Source organism: Corythoichthys intestinalis, chromosome 10 (genome assembly GCF_030265065.1).
Source record: "Corythoichthys intestinalis isolate RoL2023-P3 chromosome 10, ASM3026506v1, whole genome shotgun sequence".
NCBI lineage: Eukaryota > Metazoa > Chordata > Actinopteri > Syngnathiformes > Syngnathidae > Corythoichthys > Corythoichthys intestinalis.
This window is the reverse complement of record NC_080404.1, coordinates 22202941-22225792: the sequence shown is the minus strand read 5'-3', so window position 1 is coordinate 22225792 and position 22852 is coordinate 22202941. Positions and strand designations below refer to the sequence as shown.

Genomic DNA, 22852 nt, shown 5'->3' with positions numbered 1-22852 from the left:
TATTGTTATGCCCAACTGGATGCTACAATAATGATAATGCTCACATAACAAATCCCAAGCATCCTAGTTTGGAGACATCTAATGGTCAATTAGCATAACTGCTGTGCAAAGCTGTGACCAACCCTTGTACAAAGGCAGAAAGCTTCTATATTCACTTTGAAGGAAACATGCATATTGGCCCAAAACCAATAATAATAATTAAAAAAAAAAAAAAACTAATGTCGATATTATCCAGAATCATTTTAAAATGCTTTTATCGGCTATCCCATAACATCGGGCAACTCTACTCAAAAAGGTCATTTCAGCACAACTTAATATAATTATAAAAACTAATTTGTTAAATATGAATATGCTTCTATTGCTTCAACATTACTGCACATGTCTCATTTTAATAACCGTATTTTGCTGGATCAGGGTTAGGGTATGGACACATTATGACCGTAAAGAGCACGTTACATCCCCAAATCATGTTAGGTCCCCGTCTTGAAGCCAATAGACAGACCCTTGTAGCTGGTAATGGTAAATGGTGTTATACTTGTATAGCACTTTTCCACATTGACGCTTTACCTTTTAATTTTAAAATCTTTGAGTTTACTTAATGAACAATTTTAATTTTGATTAAATGGAATGGTACAGGTAATCAAACCTCTCTTGAAAATTCAATATTTTAATTTTTTTTTTCTTTTTTTTTTTCTCATTTAAGCAGGGTTAATGTGTTTGCCTGATTGTTACCCTGTAGATCAGGGCTAACTGGTATCAAGTCCCTCAAGGACAAAATGAGTCTTCTCCAATGGGTCAGGAATGGGTATTGTGATTTTCTCAGAAATCTGTGGAAATGATCAAGTTGAAATGTAAACACTTGCAAAGATTTTTGCAACGAAAATGTTGCATGTTGCTACCTATCACTTTTATTTCTTGTAAAAGTTAGTCTTATTCCTAAAATATCCAAACTTCTTGATGTCAGTAGTATGACGCATAAAGTCTTCTGCCTTTTGAGGAAAGTCAAAACACAAACGACTCTCAATATCTTTTCATACCATTACTAGTCCTGAGTATTTTTGTTTTTGCATGCTCCAAACCCTCACCATGTCTCTAACACTGGTTCCTCTCTCTTCTGGGTCTCTCTTCACACCTTTTTGCATGTGACTGCTGTGTTTGATCCCAGGGCTTTAAAGGACACGCAGGGGAGAAGGTAAGTTTAGGCCATTAGATACTGTATATATGTGGCTGTCAATTTTTAATGTCACTTGCTAGCTTGGGTTTGACATCTTGCCATCTGCGACAGGGCCACCTTGCTCCACTGTCTTTTGTTAGCAATATCTCAAATAATTAAAACAGCAAATGGTTGTCTTTACATATCATTCGGTTATTGTTGACAATGTTGATAACTAGTATACCTCAGTGCAGGACTGGTAGGATGTGATTTGGAACAGTTACTGACAAGTATAGATTATATAAAAAAAAAAATAATAATTAAATAAAAGATCAAAACACAATTACACTCACACAAACACATTCGGTATATGGTTTCCAACACTGGAAATTCTTTACACTATGAAATACTATTGTATATTTGTACTGTGTTCTGATTTAAACCTCAGAAAGCAAAAAGGAGTGGTACCAACTCTAAAGGCAGTACTTCAAATTTTCACATGTGTGAATTGTGTGGTTCCACCAATAGTGGCTTCCTTGCAAGTGTATAATTATTGTAATCAAACAAAGGTGGAATGGAATATGATATAATAGTAAATAATGTATGCATAACTGAATTACACCGAAGGCATTTTATTCATAGTAAAAATCTTGTAATAATTAGAAATGTCCCAGATCTGATCATGTGATCAGAAATCAGGCGGGCTGATCGCACCATTTTTCTGAGAATCCGAATCGGTTGAAAAGGATCGGGTTTTTAATTTAAAAAAATATATATATACAGTGCCTTGCAAAAGTATTCTGCCCCCTTGAATCTTGCAACCTTTCGCCACATTTCAGGCTTCAAACATAAAGATATGAAATTTAATTTTTTTGTCAAGAATCAACAACAAGTGGGACACAATCATGAAGTGGAACAACATTTATTGGATAATTTAAACTTTTTTAACAATAAAAAACTGAAAAGTGGGGCGTGCAATATTATTCGGCCCCTTTACTTTCAGTGCAGCAAACTCACTCCAGAAGTTTAGTGAGGATCTCTGAATGATCCAATGTTGTCCTAAATGACCGATGATGATAAATAGAATCCACCTGTGTGTAATCAAGTCTCCGTATAAATGCACCTGCTCTGTGATAGTCTCAGGGTTATGTTTAAAGTGCAGAGAGCATTATGAAAACCAAGGAACACACCAGGCAGGTCCGAGATACTGTTGTGGAGAAGTTTAAAGCCGGATTTGGATACAAAAAGATTTCCCAAGCTTTAAACATCTCAAGGAGCACTGTGCAAGCCATCATATTGAAATGGAAGGAGCATCAGACCACTGCAAATCTACCAAGACCCGGCCGTCCTTCCAAACTTTCTTCTCAAACAAGGAGAAAACTGATCAGAGATGCAGCCAAGAGGCCCATGATCACTCTGGATGAACTGCAGAGATCTACAGCTGAGGTGGGAGAGTCTGTCCATAGGACAACAATCAGTCGTACACTGCACAAATCTGGCCTTTATGGAAGAGTGGCAAGAAGAAAGCCATTTCTCAAAGACATAAAAAGTCTCGTTTAAAGTTTGCTACAAGCCACCTGGGAGACACACCAAACATGTGGAAGAAGGTGCTCTGGTCAGATGAAACCAAAACTGAACTTTTTGGCCACAATGCAAAACGATATGTTTGGCGTAAACGCAACACAGCTCATCACCTTGAACACATCATCCCCACTGTCAAACATGGTGGTGGCAGCATCCTGGTTTGGGCCTGCTTTTCTTCAGCAGGGACAGGGAAGATGGTTAAAATTGACGGGAAGATGGATGCAGCCAAATACAGGAACATTCTGGAAGAAAACCTGTTGGTATCTGCACAAGACCTGAGACTGGGACGGAGATTTATCTTCCAACAGGACAATGATCCAAAACATAAAGCCAAATCTACAATGGAATGGTTAAAAAATAAACGGATCCAGGTGTTAGAATGGCCAAGTCAAAGTCCAAACCTGAATCCAATCGAGAATCTGTGGAAAGAGCTGAAGACTGCTGTTCACAAACACTCTCCATCCAACCTCACTGAGCTCAAGCTGTTTTGCAAGGAAGAATGGGCAAGAATGTCAGTCTTTCGATGTGCAAAACTGATAGAAACATACCCCAAGCGACTTGCAGCTGTAATTGGAGCAAAAGGTGGCGCTACAAAGTATTAACGCAAGGGGGCCGAATAATATTGCATGCCACACTTTTCAGTTTTTTATTTGTTAAAAAAGTTTAAATTATCCAATAAATTTTGTTCGACTTCACGATTGTGTCCCACTTGTTCTTGATTCTTCACAAAAAATTAAAATTTTATATCTTTATGTTTGAAGCCTGAAATGTGGCGAAAGGTTGCAAGGTTCAAGGGGGCCGAATACTTTTGCAAGGCACTGTATATGTATATATATATGTATATATATAAATATATATATATATATGTGTGTATATATTTATATGTGTGTTTATATACACTGTAATTTTCGGACTATAAGGCGCACCTGACTATAAGCCACCACCCACCAAATTTGACACGAAAACGGCACTTGTTTATAGATAAGCTGCACCGGAGAATAAACCGCAGCTGTTCTCACTGTATTATATCTACACCCAAAGATATGAAACGGTAACACTTTATTTGACAGCCGCATCATAAGACTGTCATAAGACCAAATGAATCACCATGAAAATTAAAAATTCAAAAACCAACTGGCTGCGCAGCTTCATTGCTTCATGACGCTTCATTTAGCCATCACTGCTTCCTTGGAGGAGACAGTCAATCTCTGCTAACTCCTGCTGTCAACACTGTTGTTGTCCAACATGCCTCCTAGCAAGCATTGCAGAGCTACAAATGTAAATAACAATCAAAATTCATGTTCTGCACTAATTATTTCTTCAGTTACTGTTCCAGTTTTTTGTTACTTGCTAGTTATGGTATTTAGTAACACTTTATTTGACAGTGGCACCATAAGACTGTCATAAGACCATCATACTTATGACATGACACTACCTTGAGCATTAATGAATGCTTATGACAGATGTCATTTTGTACCATCCGGAAAATTATTTTGAATGGATGTTAAAGATCCGAGTTGGACATAAATGGAGTTAGTGACATAATTTGCTGTATGACACTTAATGACATCAGTCATAAGCACTCATTAATGCCCATGATAATATCATGTCATAATTATTACGGTCTGATGGCAGTCTTATGACGCCAGTGTCAAATTGTTACCTATCAACCCAAATAAATCAACAAATACGCCACACTGGACTATAAGCCGCAGGATTCAAAATGAGGGGGAAAAGTAGCAGTTTATGATTAGATAGAAAATATACAATAGAGAAAAAAAAAAAAGGAGAACAAGTATTCGATACACTGCCAATGGGTTTTCCCATTGACAGTGTATCATACACTTGTTCTCCCCACTGTATATATTATTTTTTTCCCCAAGGGCTAAAAAGTAAGAAAATAATCCAGAATTACAATTGCATTGCCAAAAGAAACAAATATATGTCTGTTTTATAGACCCCAATCACGTGACGTCACAACTCCGCCCCCCTGACTGGTGCCGCCATATTGTCCATCAGCTCATCGTGTTTACATATTACCACTACGTACATTCCTCCTATTACTGCGTGTTTTTCTGCTTGTCTGAGTCACCGCCTACTAAACGAACCCAAAAACCTTCCTGACAATCGTTAACATTGATTAATCAAAATGGTGAAGGGATGTGTGGCGGCTGGTTGCAGTAACAGAGAAGATAAACGGTCATTTTAGTAGTTGCTGTGTGCCCATTGTTAAAAGGGCAAATCTCGAAAGCAGCACGGTTTGTTTATCTCGGTCCATGATGCGTTTGTGTCGACAGCTGTTAAACACCGTTAAAACATAGCCGTTAAAACATCAATATGATGCCAAGATGATTGCAGACATCATCAGACGGAGACTACGAAGCTCTTCGCCACGGTCGCGCAGCAAGAAGGTGAGCGCAACAACAGCTGTTGTGCCAAAAAATAGCCGCCCTGCGTGAAATGTCCCCCCCGACGGGAGCGCCCACACGGAAACGACTTTCTTGTACCATGAATATGTATTATTTTACTCTGCTTGAACTAATAAATGTCAGACCTGTGTGATTGTCATTGGGATATGGTCGTAAAAACCTTTAGACTAATACATTTCTGTTCAAAGATGGTTATGCTGCCCAGTCCACGATTTGTTAATAAAATACATTACTAATATTTTGAGTAGTTTAATTATTTAAAACTGATCTTACGGTTGTAAATCCATTACTGTAATGCGTCCATGAAAACATTTGATGTTTTCACGTCAATAAAGCGTTATAAATAAGCGCTCCTGGCAGAAGCGCTCCCGGCAGGGGGAACATTTTACGCGGGGCAGCTATTTTTCGGCACACACTGGCCCGTAGTAGATCAAATTTCATTTTACAATCGTGACAACGGTGACGCTCAGCTGACTAAATGTCGGTTTATATTCAGGCCGGTGACGATTTTGGGTACCCGACTCCTCATCGCGACTTGAAACTGGGGTATGATTGGAAATTTTGTGGTCTCAGGACGAGCTCTGACGCACGGGACGGGACCGGGCGGGAGGAAACATCGGTTTGGGCATCAAATATGGATCTGGCGACTGGATCGACCGAAGGTTTTCCAAATAACGGCTTTTATGCAACTCATCCAATGAGTTTACAGGGTCTGAAAGCACCAGGGCTTCCATAATTTGCAAGTGAATCCATCTTTACAAACTACGATCATTGACAATACGACACACAATGACGGACAATATGGCGGCACAATACAGCGATCACGTGATTGTGTGACATTGGTGATTGGGGTCTATACTCCACAACACTTCGGGAAAAAGCAGAAGAGGAAGTACTGTAACATGTTTGGAACTTATTTTCAAATTGACCCTGTGGTGCATAGTGATCACTACAGTGGACAGTTACAGAAACGTACCTTTCTCTTTACTGCATTGATTTCTATGGTTTTACCTGCATAGCAACCTCAAGAGTGTTCACTGCAGCTACACCCTGAGGTCAATTCAGTGTTCAGTTGGTATAACTGCATTTAAATGTCCTCTGAATCCAAGATAGTCGACAACCTGCCACCCGAGTTGACTACAACCAGTATATCCTGTCAATACTTCTATGCCAAAAGAGCTATTGTGGTTAACAAAATATTATGGTATACAGGAAAATCTAAAGAAAGATAATATCTGTTTGGAATATGAAATATGTGTGTAAAATACTGTATATAGAAATTTACAATTAACCATGTGTCCAATGAAGTGGACATCATGCATTCCTTGGTATATTTTTTAAAACAAGTGACATAAGTGCATCACTGTTTTTATGACGGTTTTGATTATAAATTAGTATGTAATTGTTATATTTATGAGCAATTAATTTAAAATTTACATTTTTGTGCAGATTAGCTGTAGTCTGTGCATTACTATATGCAGTTTATCTTATTTTGTAGACTTCAAAAGCTGCAAAGAATAAGGCAGTTTACAGCAATGGCTCAGAAAATTCCATCCCGCTCCAGTGATTATGACTGTAGTGACAACAGTGATGATGAGTAGCTGGCAGACAACAACAGAGACAATGGTGGTTAGGTGTAGGAGTCACAACTATACCTTTCATTAGTTTTCTTATTCAGTCCTGTACATTGTGCCTATTGTGTTGAAAGTGTTGCAATTTCCTATAAAATGCTGAAATGTTTATCAAAGCATAAAAAGAAGAAGTTTCTATATTTACAATAGAACACACGTTACTTAATTTATTTATTTTATATTTTATTTTTTCGTAAATTTGCATTGTTTTATGTTGATTGTCCATTGGATTGGACATGTCTGTAACTTCATGGAAAAAAAAAAAAAAAAAAATCATATTTTTGAAGAAAAAAACAAACAAAAAAAAAAGAACATTTTTTTATGTCCTAAGAAGAATAAAAAAACACTTCACAAATCTTGACCAAAGATTTCATAATTCATGCATCAGAGGGTTAAAAAAAGTAAATAAATAAAAAGACTTTTTTCGATACCGGATCGGGACTCTGTATTGTCAGATTCTCAAAATCAGGTGACTCGGACTCAGGTGCAAAAATATGTGATCATCGGGACATTCCGAGTCATGCTCCTTGGAAAATATTTCTTCCCCCCAAAATACTCCCATAACAACAACTGTACAATTGTTAAAATAAATAAATAAATAAATAAAGTATGTGGAAAAAAAGTTTCAGTGTCCAAAATTTGCGTATCTCTGCCAACCCTTAAAGCACCATCACTGAATAAGAAAAGTGCAATTAAAGAAAGACATGAATTATAGCAGCTCAAAATCCAGTGTAAGCATATGTATTTGTGTACAAACGAGCAGGGGTGGGTAGTAACGCGTTACATTTACTACTTTACATTTACTGATGTAACTTTTTGAGAAAATATAAGAGTATTTAACCACACCATACTTTTTACTTAAGTAGATTTGTGAAGAAACTTTGTTACTCTGCTACTTTGGGCTACACCAGAGTTGTTATTCACAGTGACTATTAGTTTCACCAATGTGCCGATGGACTATATACTTTGCATTAAATACATATTTATGAGCATCTGTGGAAAATAACATCGTTTTAAAGGCAACATATTTTGCTCGATTCACTGTCCGCATTTTGACACCCCGGCAGAAAAGTGCTGGACTTGCCAAAGATACCGTCACAACCACAATAGCCCTGTTTCCTTGCAGTGAAGTCAGGATCTCATTTAAATATTGGTCAAAGCATGTTCACTTCAATTATACATATTGTAGATGCATTTTTTGATACGACTAAGGCAGAGTGCAATGGCCATAATTCAATTGCAAAGGTCTAATTCGTACAGTAATTTTTCTTGAAAAAAAAAAGTTTGGGAAAATAATTGGGTCCTGCTTTATTTTGTCGAATGTTCTTTTCTCACAATATAAGCGGCTGTATTCCATTAAAATGGAAGAAGACTCAGTAATAATGGACATTCAGGTTTTTCATTTTGGAAGGGAAAAGAAAATGATTTATTTCATGGCGAGTCGATTCTAAGCGACGTACTGGCTCTGAATAGTTATTGTTTTTATATGTGACTCTCACGTTGCCTTGTTAATTTCACACCCTGCATCGACATGAATAACAAGTTACAGTACAGCGCTTATAGAATGCATCTTAAATTTTAATCTACTGGAAGTTGTGGAAATTTAAAGTGGTCACAAAATGTTAAGATTTAAACTGCACTTACTTATCATTTTTTCCCCATCATTACTTTTGCTTTTTGCCTGAGTGATGAAAGTAGACATTTACTCAGATTGCATTGGGTGGATGATTATCATTGATTTAATAGGTTTGCTTTAAGCCAAATGTTTTGTTGTTATGATGGGTGAGGCTGTGCAATAGTTCTCATCTAAACTATTTGAACATTGAAGAAATATTTAGAACATTATATTGACAAAAGTTCATTTTACAACTAGTTTAACATTATGGTAATAGCTCCATCAAAGACTCTGTGCATTTGAACTGTATTATTAGAACACAGTTTTTGTCCCTGTGCTTGTATGTTTTCCCCCACACTGCACACACGTCCATGTTTGGTTAATTGAAAACTTTTTAAAAAATTTTTAGTATATATATATTTTTTTTTTTTGTACCATATGTGTCCTGCAATTTACTTACCAGTAGGATGCACCTCACTTCTTTCACAAAGTAAGCTGGGGTTGGCTACTGTTAACCAATGGTCTTGAAAAATGAATGTATTGTAAGAGTTTGGTGTATTAGCAGCAGAGAACGAACGCCATATTTCTCACATTTTGAGCTAGGTTCATTTCGCAAAAAAACTTCATATGTGACAATATGACTTATTAAATACTATTTTCTCAATCCCAAACTACTGTATTCCAAGATTTTAATTTGTAAAGTATAGTTTACCTATTTACAGTCTATGTTTTGTTTTCTAGGGAGCTCCAGGAGAACCAGGTCTGTCTATTATTGGACCAAGAGGGCCTCCTGTAAGTGTTTTTTTCCTCTCATTCCAAACTGTTGTTGTTAAACATTTCTATTACATGCGTTCATTCATTGTTTCAAAATGCAACAACTGACAGAAAACAAGAATAAATGAACTAATGCTGCTTCAGACAACCACGTTTTTTTCTTGTCGCGTGATGGGTCACATTACAAAACTCAAGTTCATCACGCATGGAAGGCGGCAGGCGGTCTCACGACCAGCAAAGCACAGTGTTGCCTGTTTGACCAAATAGGCCCTGCCTTGTTACGTAATGAATTTTCACACTGCAGAGAAGATGGCTTGGTTGATCGCATGCGACAGATTTAATTGACAATGAGGTAGCAACCAATCAAATGTTTCCTCATTCACGTGATTTCAGAACAATATCGAGTCAACAAGGACTTTTTGTACTTTGTTTGGATTCAAACAAAGAAAGAACAATAAAACAGGACAACGAGAATTGTCATTATGCTACGGGATTAAAATTACGAAATTAATATTGTCAGAATGAGAACATACATTGTAATACTGTATTGGCCCGAATATAAGACGGCCCTGATTATAAGACGACCCCCTCTTTTTCAAGACTCAAGTTTGAAAAAAGACTTTTTGAACACCAAATTAATTTTTATACAGAAAATAATTACAGTACATCTGAAACAAATGATTATAACAATATATTTGAGAGAAAAAGCATGTTATTTTGCCTCATTCAAATCTTAATATCTGAACATTTAAATATGTAAACTAAAGTTAAATCACATTCATAAATGAATGACTTCTGGTTTTTGAAATGTAAATAAACCAATCTATTGTGATAAAACAACAAGATTGCAATAACTGCATTAACCATCAAAGTGAAGTCTAACTGTAACTGTAGTCTTGAAACAAATCTGAATAAGGTAAAAAATTGCAATAAAATAATGCAAACTGGTTAAACTAGTAGCTGAGATCTGTCATGACAGAACATCGCTTCAATGATATCTGGCGCCATCTAGCGTCGTGAATGGCGAGAGTAGCTGAGATCTGTCATAACAGAACATCGCTTCAATGATATCTGGCGTCATCTAGCATCGTGAATCGGTATAATGTCTAGACCGTGAATATAAGACGACCCCCTCTTTTTCAATCTTATTTCAATGCAAAAAACAACATCTTATATTCGGGCCAATACGGTAATACGAGAGAAAAATCGTGATTTTATGAGAGTAATATTACCAGATTAAAGTCGGGGGGTTTTTTGCCTATTTTTACATTACGTGAACCGGAAGTTGTTTCGTTTCAGGGGCTTCGACTTTTGGCGGCATAAGGCCTGTGTCAACACAAAACTGCTTTTAGCATAATATTAGGAGATTGACGTAATATCGAAACAAAAAAGACGGAGTGAAGTTATTATATTACTTATTTTTACGTTAATTGAACCAGAAGTAGTTCGGTGTCTGCGGATTTTTTTCTGATGTAGGTATTTGTAAACAAAACAACTGCTTTTGGTGAAAGGCATAGCGTGAGCAACGTATTGTTGCGCGACAGTTTAAGCTTTGGTGTGAACACAGAATAAGATCGTCTAGCTCGTTCCCTGAACATCCCATTAGCCCATTTTACTCAACGTTCACTCAATGAGAAACTAAAAGCCTTGCACCAATACAGTATATTACCTTACCTGGACAATGTAAGGCCCTTGTGTTTCCTGGCATCTGGGTTATGGAACTCAGATTTATGTTGGCTGGGCTGGTTTCTTTATTCAAAACTGGATTGAATTGCCTGCTAATGATAAAATGATTGTATGTAATTACAGACAGTGTGGAAACAGTAGAATTATTCAAGAGGTTTGAATGTGTAATTTGGCTGTGATTCAAACAAGGCAAAACAGCAACGAGACCAATCTTGGGTCAATATCAGTTTTCCAAACTTCTGTTCATATTCAGTATTGCTGTTAAGATGTAATTATTTTCCAATGAACTACAAGTTCATTTCGAGGAGTTGTGTATATAATAACGTGAGCGTCTTCTCTATTTCGGAGCAAAACCAAAATTCAAAACCACCTTAAGTAGAACGCCCATCTGGTTTTGTCATTGCTGTTAGTCTAGATCTTTGTGTGTGCCCACTCTTCCTGGATGGTAATAGGCATCCCTAATGAATAACAGTCTATAGCGGAAGTTCCTCACAATAGCGGCCAAGTCCAGAACACAGGACCAGGCATCCACTAATGCTTAGAAGGTGGTTTACCACAGGGATAAGGATATCGTGAGGGAATGACAGTTAAGCCAAGTGCATATTTTAAATCCTAAAATGACTTTCCATGACACTTTGAAATTTATCTGACTGATAAGTCCTGGTCTTGCATGTATTCGTTTTCAAAAACAGTATTCCATGTCCAGCAGAGGATATACTGTCTAAAATATTTGATTATGTTTAACCAGTTAATGTGTACAGGGAGTTTGACTTGATATGGAGACTGTATTTATTAAACGTATTTTTCAGACTATAAGTCGCAACAGAGTATAAGTAGCATTTTGGGGGGAAATGTATTTGATGAAATCCAACACTAAGAACAAACATGTCATTTTGAAAGGCAATTTAAAGTAAAACTAGAATAGAGAACAACAGGCTAAATAAGTGTACGGTATGCAAACATTACATGAACTGAGAATGTGCTTGGTATGTTAACGTAACATAGCTTCTAAGATTTTATGATTTCATTAAGATTAACCTCCAAAATTTCGCCAGTCCCTTACAAGTTTCTCGATGACTTCAAACCCTCTTTCTGCTGCTCAATTAATGTTTTTGGCTGCTTATATCACAATTTGCAGCTTGTAATCTGCAGAATATGATTTTCTTTTCTGTGCTATTTGTTCAGCCCTTTTTAGTTGTTTTTATAAGTTACCAACAATGTTGAAACACAGTCGTTGATTGCCCTCTTGTGGTGTAGTTTGAAAATAACATATGAAATGATATAATCATGTGTTAATCATTCATTCAGTCATTTTCCATGCCGCTTTTGTTTCCTCACGTGGGTTGCCTATCCCAGCTAACTATGGGCAGTAGGCAGGGGACACCCTGAACTGGTTGCCAGCCAATCGCAGGGCACAAGGAGACATACAACCATTCACGCACACAATCATACCTACGGACAATTTAGAGTGTTCAATCAGCCTATCATGCATGTTTTTGGGATGTGGGAGGAAACCCACGCAGGCACAGGGAGAACATGCAAACTCCGCACAGGAAGGCCGAAGCCCGGGATTGAACCCTTGATCTCAGAACTGTGAGGCAGACGTGCTAACCACTCAGCCACCGTGCCGCCATGTGTTAATCATTTCACACATAAGTCGCCCCAGTGTTTAAGTCACATCCCTGGCTAAACTATGAAAAAAACTGCGTCTTGTGGGCCGAAGAATACGGTACTTAATATTCTTGAGCAGTGCAATTTATTAGTGGTCAGTGTGTCTTCCAACCATTATATATTAGGAATTGCACTGTAAAGACCTCTGAAAGACACAGATTGTTGTCGAAAAAAATAAATAAATAAAAACAGCTCTAAATAAAACAGGTGGAAGGCTTTTTCTTGGTTAGAGTTGTACAGCTTCAATGTAATTTAAAAAAAATAAATAAGATTCTTTTTTTTTTTTTTTTATCTCTTCAGGGTCAACCTGGAACGAGAGGATTTCCAGGGTTTCCGGTAAGTAAAACACTTTTTTTTTTTATGTGTTATAAAATTAGATCAATTTTGTATCATTAACCATTAATGTTTGATCAAAGAGGACAGCACGTTTTTGTTAAATATTTATTGTATTTAACATTTTGATGCTCACTTTAGTTCTCTATGTGATGGAAATCATCTTTTCTTTTATTCTAGGGACCAATTGGGCTGGATGGCAAGCATGTGAGTTTACTGAAGTCTTCTTGGAATCATAAAATTCCATCAAAATTCTCTATACTGACCAAATTCAGCATTTCTATGACCAAATCTCTAATGGCCATTTATTTATTTATTTATTTGTGGGGGGTGATAAAACTGGTTAACCCGTTGCAACACACTTAAGTCATGGATACCTAAATGTACAGGTTACATGTCATGCAATGTCTTTGTCGAATTAATTAATTCCTAACTTTACTATTCCTACAGGGACAGAATGGGCCTAAGGGTGACATGGTGAGCATTTTCTGTATCTGTCACAATATTGGAAACCGAATTCCACTGTTATCGGCAGATGTGGTAGGAAACAGAGTGTACAGTTAAAACCTGAACAAGCCAAAGTTAATATAGGATTGCAGTGGACTTGGTCAATTTAGCACCTTATCTACTTTTGTGTGGAAAGAAAAACGAGTGCCGGACTTATTTGAGAATGATTGTATAGTTGGCCGCATGCATTAGGAAAACAGTGTGGACCAGTGTTTCCCTACATTTACATAGCCAGTGTATCCATTGCACTCTTTATGATTTCCAATGGCCGTGTAGTGCTGTAGCAAGTCTGACATGTTTTTTTATCTCCTTTATTAACAGACCATATGAGGATTTAAGTGTAGTGTAGACATATGCAATTATTGATCTCACAATTTTATTTTGATGTAATCATAAATAGGAATAAAATACAGTATTGTCATATTACAACTCTGTACTGTAGCGTGGGTTGAATAATTTTGAACATTCTGTCGTAGGAAGTATTGTAGTTTATATAGCAGTTGAACTTCAGTGCATCACAACAGGAAATTATTCATAATTTGTAAAAGTTGCAAACCAACCATTTGAGTTATTTACAGAGCGCCCGGACGGAGGTCTCAAGTTTTCACTTACTTTGCTGTACTTGTTGCTGTTCATCATGGGGAGGACGCTAACTAAAATTGCAACTACTGCATTATTCTTAGATGGATCAGAATGAAATGAGGTAGATGTATTCTGGGGATGTATGCGCATCGATCCTAGGAGCCTGTGTTTTTTGTTTTGTTTTTTTTCCTTGTCTCAAGGCTGATTAATTCGTTTAAATAATTGTGGAATTAAAATGGATGCTCCTACGTTTAGTGACCGTATCAGAAATAAATTTGGGAGGCATATTTTAGGGATTTATCCATATGGATCCTTAGAAGTCTGTTCTTCATTTTTGTCTCAGGGCTTATTAATTAAATCAATCTTTTATTGAAAATTGATACTCCTCCATTACTCTTGGACAGATCAGAATAAAATTAGGTATATTCTATGGCAGTTATTTGCATAGATTCCAGTTTTTTTGGTCTATTGTTGCCTCTGTGGGTTCTGAATCAGCAAGTAGGGGTGACCAGGCGGTCGATGGTTTTTTTTATTATTTTTATTTTTTTTATATACGTTTTATTCATTTTTTGTTTTGTTTTGTTTTTTAAGTCAACCATTTACAGGATTCGTACAGGTCCTGGAAATCCTTTAAAATGCTTTGATTTTACTGTCGTCTTTTCAAGGTTTGGAAAATGCTTGAATTTTGCATTGAGTCCTTGAAAATGCTGTTATGCACACAATATTCTTCTGCACCCTCTCTAAAAATATAAACATTATTAAATTACATTAAACATTAAATGCAGGAAAATAAAATAAATCTGCGTTGTCGCTGCTACACGCTCCTTCTGAAGTTGCTTTCCCTTAATGTCCAGCATCACATTGTCGCTCCCAAGAGTACAGTGGAAAAAAAAACATTGGGATAACGTTTAGAAAGTACTGGAAATTTTTGAAAGTTGGTTTTGAAAGATTTTAAACTTGAATTTGGACATTAAAAAGGTGTACAAACCCCGCATTTAAGGGTATACCCAGCCTACTGGCCATAGTTAGCTGCGATGGGCTCCAACACTCCCGTAACCCTCGTGAGGATACGTAGCACAGAAAATGAATGAATGATTAAATGAATACTTCAAGTCATGTCAGCCTTGTTAATCCTCTGGCTTTCACCCTTAAAACAACTGTCCCCCATTCGATTTTTGCCAGCTGCTGAAACAATTATTCGTTTCTGCACTGGTTTGAGAACCCTTCATTACCCTGGCATGCCAAAAGGTTGAATAAGACTGAAATAACATTTCGTTGAAATTATTTTGCTTATACCTTCATAACAGCCTACGATTAAATGTGTTTCTTCCGCATGTACAGTACGTCCGTGAGAAGTTAAAAGACATTTGAGAGGCTGTCTGGTTAATATTAGACAGACTATTGCTTTCCAAAAGTAGCATTGGTGTGGTCACCTTTATGGATTGTAATAGATGTGTCCGGCCTCAGAACCCCTCCCTGTATTCATTAATCAAGCTGTTGCTGCATACTGACAGCTCACGCCATAGGGCCAGATGAAAAGTCAAACAGAAGGGGTCTGCTCAGAACAAATTTGGTAATCAGGATTACAGTGGTACCTCTACTTATGAAATTAATTGGTTCTGGAAGTACTTTCTTAACTTGAAAATTCTGTAAGTAGAGAGGCGTTTTCCATGTAAATGCCCTAATCCGTTCCAAGCCCCCTCCCCCCAAATTCAGACATAAATCTTATAATGCATAAAAATGCATCAAAACATGTTATAAATACATGTTACAATTAGATTATTGCGCAATAAACATAAAATCTGAGTTGTGCATAATATGAAAAAACAAGAATAAAGAATAAAAGTTAATACACTCATGTAAAGCTGTCGGAACACGAAGGGCAAATGAAGAGGACACTGGGATACACGTGATACACATACAGTAGAAGTTCTTCTTAGCCATTTGGATGCTATGCTATAGCCTATAAGTATGTTACGTTTGGTAAACTTCTAAGCCATACTGTATTTTTGCCTTTCTTATCCTGATATTTCTTTCTTAACAAGAGACAATATTTTCCCATTAAGGCGTGTCTTAACCTGACAATTCTGTATGTAGAGACGTTCTTAAGTAGAGGTACCACTGTAGGGGTGGGAACCTCTGGGTACCTCACGATACAATACGATTTGCAATACAAGGCTCATGATAACAATGATCTTACGATATGCCGGTACAACAGCTATCGATACATGGGTTAGAAATCATTCTAGAATATTCTATGAAACTAAGAAACAGAAAAACAAGCTATTTCCATCCTTCTGTTGTGAATTGGAATGGGTTTATCACTAATAAATGTCCAATCCGTTGAAAGTGGCAGCGAATGATTCTTCTATGGCCAAAAGCGGCAGACAATGCTAGGCAATGAGTTAATTTAGGGACATTTCTTGTCATTTCGTGTTGATTATCAGTCTCTTTCTTTTCCTTTTGGGCCATTTAAGGGTCACTTCCTGTTGATTTTGGGTTATTGAACAGGAAGTGACTCATGAATGTCCCCGAATGAATAGAAAGCGACTCATAATTTTCGGGAAGTAACCTGTAAATTCTCTAAAATGAGCAGGAAGGGACCTGTAAATGCCCATAAAAGAATAGTTGTAAATAAATACTCTGGTTTCAGTGCCATAGACGGCGCTAGACGTCCAATCCAGTCAAAATGAATTGCCATCAGTGGCAGCCGGTGAACTAACTTAGACACTTTTCTAATGGAAGATTTTGGCAGCAACCTGTTGATTTTTTTTTTTTTTAATACAGTGACGCCTTTTTAAAACGATATATCGATTCTTGGTGGGAGCATATCAATAACCTTTTGGGCTGTAATCACCTTTTCGATATACAGTATTGTCACACCCGTAATCAGAATGGCGTTAATTGTTTAATTACTTTTGAGGTATATTTACCTATTATGATGACTCAAAATGCTGACTGAAATTTGCTGATGTCTTTCAGGGTCAGCGTGGCCTTAAAGGACTCCCTGTAAGTCATGAATTTCTACAACTCAAAAAAATTCTGTTCAGGACGAATAGAACCAACCAAGCTGTCTTGTTTCCCCACTTAGGGAGAACCAGGACCGAAAGGGGAAAAGGTGAGTTATAGCTTGCTACAACACTGTAGTAACTGCATGCGTGTATGTGTTTTCTTCCTGCTCATAGTCAGCTGGGATAAATTTCAGCACCAGAGAATAAGCAGAAACTATAATGAATAATGAATGAATTTATACATGTACTGTATTTGCTGTATGTATAGTATACACTTAAAATGATGACGGAGATCTGGATTTTTGATCACTGTTTTCATAAATATTTTTACGTCAAGGATGGTATTTTGCACGGAGGCCCAGATTAAAGGAAATTATCAATGGCCTTGTTGGCCTTCCACTAATATTTGCTAAATTGATTTACTCACACTACTACTCACTTTACTCACCTATTAGGTGAGTAAAGGTGAAATAATAGGTGAAAGCTATGCATTACAGTATTGAAAGACATTTACCAAAGTTAGCTTAACATAGCAGAATACTATGATGACTCAGTATTTTTTTTCATCAACAGTTTGAGCTCCCTAATATTTTATTTACAGGTAATATCTATTTGATTAATGTCTAAAAACATGTAATATTACAAATTATGGTAATGCTGACCTATGGAGGGAAAAGTAGGCATATATGAAAAAAGAAACCTAACTATTAACAATATAAAAAAGGCCAAACAATCTTACAATCATTTCAATTGTTCTTCTTTTTTGTGCATTATGCGTCTGAATAACTTTATTTAAAAAAAATAAAAATAAAAAAAAAAACATGCGATTATGACGGGACCATGAACACAATGCAACAGTAATGAAAGCTGCATGCTTGGACACAAGATTTTCTTTAAATATTTTTTAAATACAAAGTATGAAACCATTATATCTAATTATTATCTGCTAAATTATATATTATAATTATTATTAACTGCTAAATTATATAATTTTAAACAAAAATATATGGCGGAAAACATAGACAAGACTGAAAAAGCAGTTTCTGCTCTTGCACTCCTCTTTAAAAGAAACTGCAGTATTTTAAGCCAAAAAAACTGTTGTGTTTGATAGAACAATAGGTCTATATTCTGCCATGGCAGTTTCATGGCGCATTAAGCCCCCAAACTATTTTTAATTTGTCCGTTTTACCCTGAAAACCCCCATTTACAAACGTCGCGCAACCGCTTTTGTTTCAACCTAGCCATAAAAAGAAGGTAAGTAATTATATTTATTATTCAAAATGTCTATCATTTTTAGCTTAGAATTATTAATTGATGTCTAATATTAGGTTTAAAAAAAGAAAACGACTTTTAAAAATTATTCACTCGCATATTTTAAACTTTTAAACAAATTACGTCACAATGAAAAATTTGGCGTCTGTAAAAAAAGTCACGGATATCTACCTCATAACTATCGCTTAATTGTATTTTTTTTGTTTTGTTTTGTTACTGTCACATTTTCCCCGATATGTTAAATGATAAATAATCGATCCAAACAAAGAAAAATTGAAAAATAACATTTAAAAGGGTAACTATATGAAATCTCAGCCACTCCTTGTTCTCTGTGATTTCTGCATCGCGACCCTTGTTATATCGCCATCTTTTTCACCCATAAAATCCCCAAAAAATCTGGCTGTGGCCATTCACAGTTGTGTCTTGACACTCAGTGATACATGCTACCTGGAGTTTTGGGATCGAAACAAGATAGGTAAGCGATAATATCTCGTTAAAAACGTGGCGTCTTTAATTCTGCTTTCGCGTGCTCTCGCCTCCAGTTAGGGTTTTGCTGTTTAATTTTTTTTTTTTTAAATGCCCTCCTGTTCAAAATTTTCCTTCCCCCAGAAAATTGATATTTTAAGCTTTCCAATGATGTATCACACTTGCATATCGGACAATTTTGAAATTTGGCCAAATTGGGGGTCTCAGAGCAGAGCTTCAAGTCACCTGAGTGTTTTCCGCCATATATATGTATTTTAATGAAATCGACTGAACATTTATTATGCTTTTCATGGACGCATTAAACTAATAAATTTACGACTGAAATCTGTTTTAAAAAAAACAACAACAGCAAACACACATGCAAAATAATATTTTGCTAACAAATGTTGGACTGGGCCACACAATAGACATAACCATCTTTCAACGAGAAATGAAGTGTTTCAGGTTTTTCTTCATTATATCCCTCGACTCTTCAAAGACATTTTCGGTTAGCTTCATGAGAATCACCTTATTGGAGATTTTCCCAACCTGGTGCAAGGATGAAATTTGGTTCCTAGTGTCCTTTAACAGGTTTTCGGTCCTAAGCATGGTGGAGTTTGGAGTCTGACTTTGATGTTATGGACAGAAATCTTAGGTGTCATTAGTACAGACGATGCCTACGTTTACATGGACAAAATATCCTTAATCCGGAAAAAAAAAAAAAAAAAAAAAAAACATTAAAATTCCGATCAGATGCACTGTTTTAATGGCAATTAAAATATTCATTCGACTAGAACTTGGGTGTTCATGCATCACACATTCGGTATTATTATTATTAGAATGGTGAATGGTAAATGGTGTTATACTTAGAAGCCATACTGACATCCGTGTCGACAAAACATCGCGCTATCCATTTCCTTTTTAAACATTAGTGTTACAGTATTTCGTTTATTTTTTTCTGTTTTTCTACCATCAAGTCCTTCAAAAATTTTTGAGTCCAATAATATCCCCAGCAACATGTCAGATGCAAACCAGTCAGTCTTGCGCCCACCATGACTTTCGCTCGATTTGCTTCTGCAAAATTCCGCGAATAACAGAAACACGTAAACTGACGTCACAGACATGCGCAGTTACGAATTTGTTCTGTATTTTGGAATAAGTGTTTTCATGTATGCCGGTCGGATTATAGATAATTGGGTCAGAATATTCTAAATGGGGTGTGTTCAAGAAGCATTTTATTCCGATCAGGGTTTTAATCAGAATGAATGTGTACATGTAAACGTGGCCAATGAGTGGAGGACAGGGAAGCTTCTTAAAGAAGAAGTTACAGGTCTTTGAGAGCCATAGATGTTGCTTATTTACCAAATATCTTACTTATTTCCCACCGTAAACTGCAAATATATTACCTTAAAATCCTCCAATCTGATATTTTAGATTTTGTTCTTTCACATTCTGCCTCCTGAGGTGTACAGACCGACTGACAGTGAAACATAGATAAAACCTGTCTCTGTGATATAAAATGTGTTATTATTATTATTATTAAATTCTGCCATTTTTTTGTTGTTGCTGTTCTTACACAGTCAGAATAATACGGTTGAGCTACTAGAAAGTAATTTTTTTTCGGCTGAATCAACGAATGTCCAGTAGAATAATTCTGAAAATGAACCCAGTTAGTCTTACCGTTTTTCACTTTCTGTAATTCAATGTGACGCATATTCTTAGATGCAGCGAAAGATTAATGAATTTATTGTTAAGTGTTTGTGTTTAAGCATTTCAATTGCTATAATCACATCTGCTTAAACCTCTCTATTCTCTCCAGGGTGTCTGTGGCGACTATACACATCGGGTAAGAAAACACCATGTTAAAATTATTGACGTTAGAACTGTCATATAATTGCAGTGACTGCGAATCACTGAAATGTGTTGACTTTTTCATTCCAAAGCTGATAATAGGACCTCTCACAATATGTACAGTGTAGTTGTGAACAGAAACGCCAAAGCAGGATATTTACTTTGGAAGAAGAGAAACTGAACAGAAGCTGTATATACAAATGAAGAGTAGCTCAGTGATGGGTAACACATGTAAGTTCAGTAGTTATTTGGATTGCCATCGCTTGAATTTGACTTCTTGAGAGAAAACAAGGTAATTACCAGCAGTCTGTTGGGGCATGTTGTTGGAGAAGATAAGGACCTGTATGAGTTTGTGCCAAGAAAAATCTTTTAGTGAGGAAAGAGTTTTGAGGCAGTAGAGTCAGCAGATGAAATATTTACTTTTAAAGGAAGCGAGTCCAAATGAAATTTATGTAGAACTGTCAAACGCATGACAAACTGGAAGTACTTTAACTACAGAATTCTGAGCACACATGGACATTTTTTTTTCTGTCTGTCTGCTTCAAACAAAAAATATTACAAAAGACAGCCACCAGGGAAGAAGTGCGTTTTTGATGGCAACCCTGGAGGTAGTTAAAAAGCTGTTACATATTTTCAAAGGTCATACAGTGGCAGTTTTAAGCCATGTTTCCACCAAGCAGTACAGTTCAGTTAATAAAAAAAAAAATCATCTGCTGTGTGATTTGTAAACCTTACGTCGGTAGGAAAGGTTAACATTGTTACCAAGGCTATAACAAAGGTCCAACATTTTTTTCCCATGTGACTTTTACAGGATAAGTCTCCAAATGGAGGTTTTGTTTTTTGGTTCTTTTCTTATTTACCGGTAATTCCTTTCGCATTCTCAGGTTGACCATTCAGTTGTACACTCACCTCAGGGGTGTCATTTTGTTGTTGGTCACATTATAGTCATGGTTTCTTTGGTAAGGCCATTATGTCGGCCAAATAGGGCTCTCACAGTTAATCGACAACTTATCAATTATCAAATGAATTGACAACTTTTTGATATTCGATTAATCACTTTGAGACATTTTTGAGAAACCTCGAAATTGTGCATACAATAGAGCAATAAATATTCCCTTATTATTATATATTTTTTATTAATTCATTTTACAATTTAGAAAAGGACAAAAGGAAAATATTGTTTTTTTTTTTCTTTTCTTTGTCATTTGTATTTTTTTCATTATTTTAGTAGTTTAGTCATTTAAAATAGAGGGAAATTTGGTATTTTTATTTTAATGTTTTGTTTTTTTAATCAAAACAAAAATCAAACACTAAATTCTCTTTAAATAGTTTACATTTTTAAAAAAATATTAATTTTATTTATTTATTTTTTTTAATGGGATTTTTTTTTAGATTCCTGTAGTCCACATATTTCAAAGAGGACTACAGAAATTGTATTTACAATTTATTTTAGAGAGAAACATGAAGTTGATGCACATTATTTTGTTTTGCGGGCCTCATTTCTTCTTAAATGCCGTATTTTGGTTCCACTGAATCCAGTTCCAATGTAGATTATACTAAAAGTACAGAAAAGTGCAAATCGATTATTTTTGTACCTTGTACCAAAAAGTTTGTTTGAGCTAGGGATGCACATGATGTTTGTAAATTCCAAAATCAACCTGCAAAAATGTGTGAATTATCTAACGAAATCTGTGCTGCTTGGTTGGAACAGGCTTTAATCGCTGGTGAGTGAGGGTTTATCCTAATCCAGTGGTGGGTAGTAGGCGTTATGTTTACTCAGTTAAATTTACTTGAGTAACTTTTGGAGAAAAATGTACCTTTATGAGTAGTTTTACCCCGACATACTTTTGACTTTTACTTGAGCAGATTTGTCAAGAACAAACGCTGCTCTTACTCTGTTAATTTGGGCTGGACTAGAGTCTGTAAATTTTTCCTCTTTATTCTAAGATTTGACCTTATTTCTGCCAGAGATGCCCACAGTGGCTCTACCAGTTTCACCAATTAGACTTTGCAAAAATAATCACATGACCCTATTACAACTATTTGACATAACATACAGTCTCATGACCACAGACAAGCTTACGGTCAGAAGTCCTATGATCACGCCAGCATGTTCAATCACGTGGAAGCTTTAAAGCATCGTAAGAAAGAAACTATTTGACTTGGAGCGTTGGATTTCAACCACTCTCACAGTTTTTATTTGGCACCGATAGACCATAGAAAACCGGAGATATGATCGTTTGAATTTCATGGTAGAAAATGTGTTTTCTTCACTAGAGGGCACTCAT

The 22852-nt window shown here is 36.2% G+C and overlaps 1 protein-coding gene across 8 annotated transcripts in view; it reads left to right on the top strand.

Moving 5' to 3' along the window:
- The first annotated feature begins 1067 nt into the window (after positions 1–1067).
- Positions 1068–22852, top strand: part of LOC130922864 (collagen alpha-1(XIII) chain-like) — a 70721-nt gene continuing 48936 nt past the window's right edge. For 4 of the 8 annotated variants that reach the window (XM_057848084.1, XM_057848083.1, XM_057848085.1 and 1 more), the window contains exons 1-8: positions 1068–1192; positions 9154–9204; positions 12844–12879; positions 13057–13083; positions 13327–13353; positions 16948–16974; positions 17057–17083; positions 20533–20559. In XM_057848084.1, coding sequence (XP_057704067.1) covers positions 13351–13353; positions 16948–16974; positions 17057–17083; positions 20533–20559 — 84 coding nt within the window. In that variant the 5' untranslated portion in view covers positions 1068–1192; positions 9154–9204; positions 12844–12879; positions 13057–13083; positions 13327–13350. The remainder of the gene's footprint in view (positions 1193–9153; positions 9205–12843; positions 12880–13056; positions 13084–13326; positions 13354–16947; positions 16975–17056; positions 17084–20532; positions 20560–22852) is intronic. The other 4 variants (XM_057848086.1, XM_057848087.1, XM_057848090.1 and 1 more) reach the window with 3 other exon arrangements.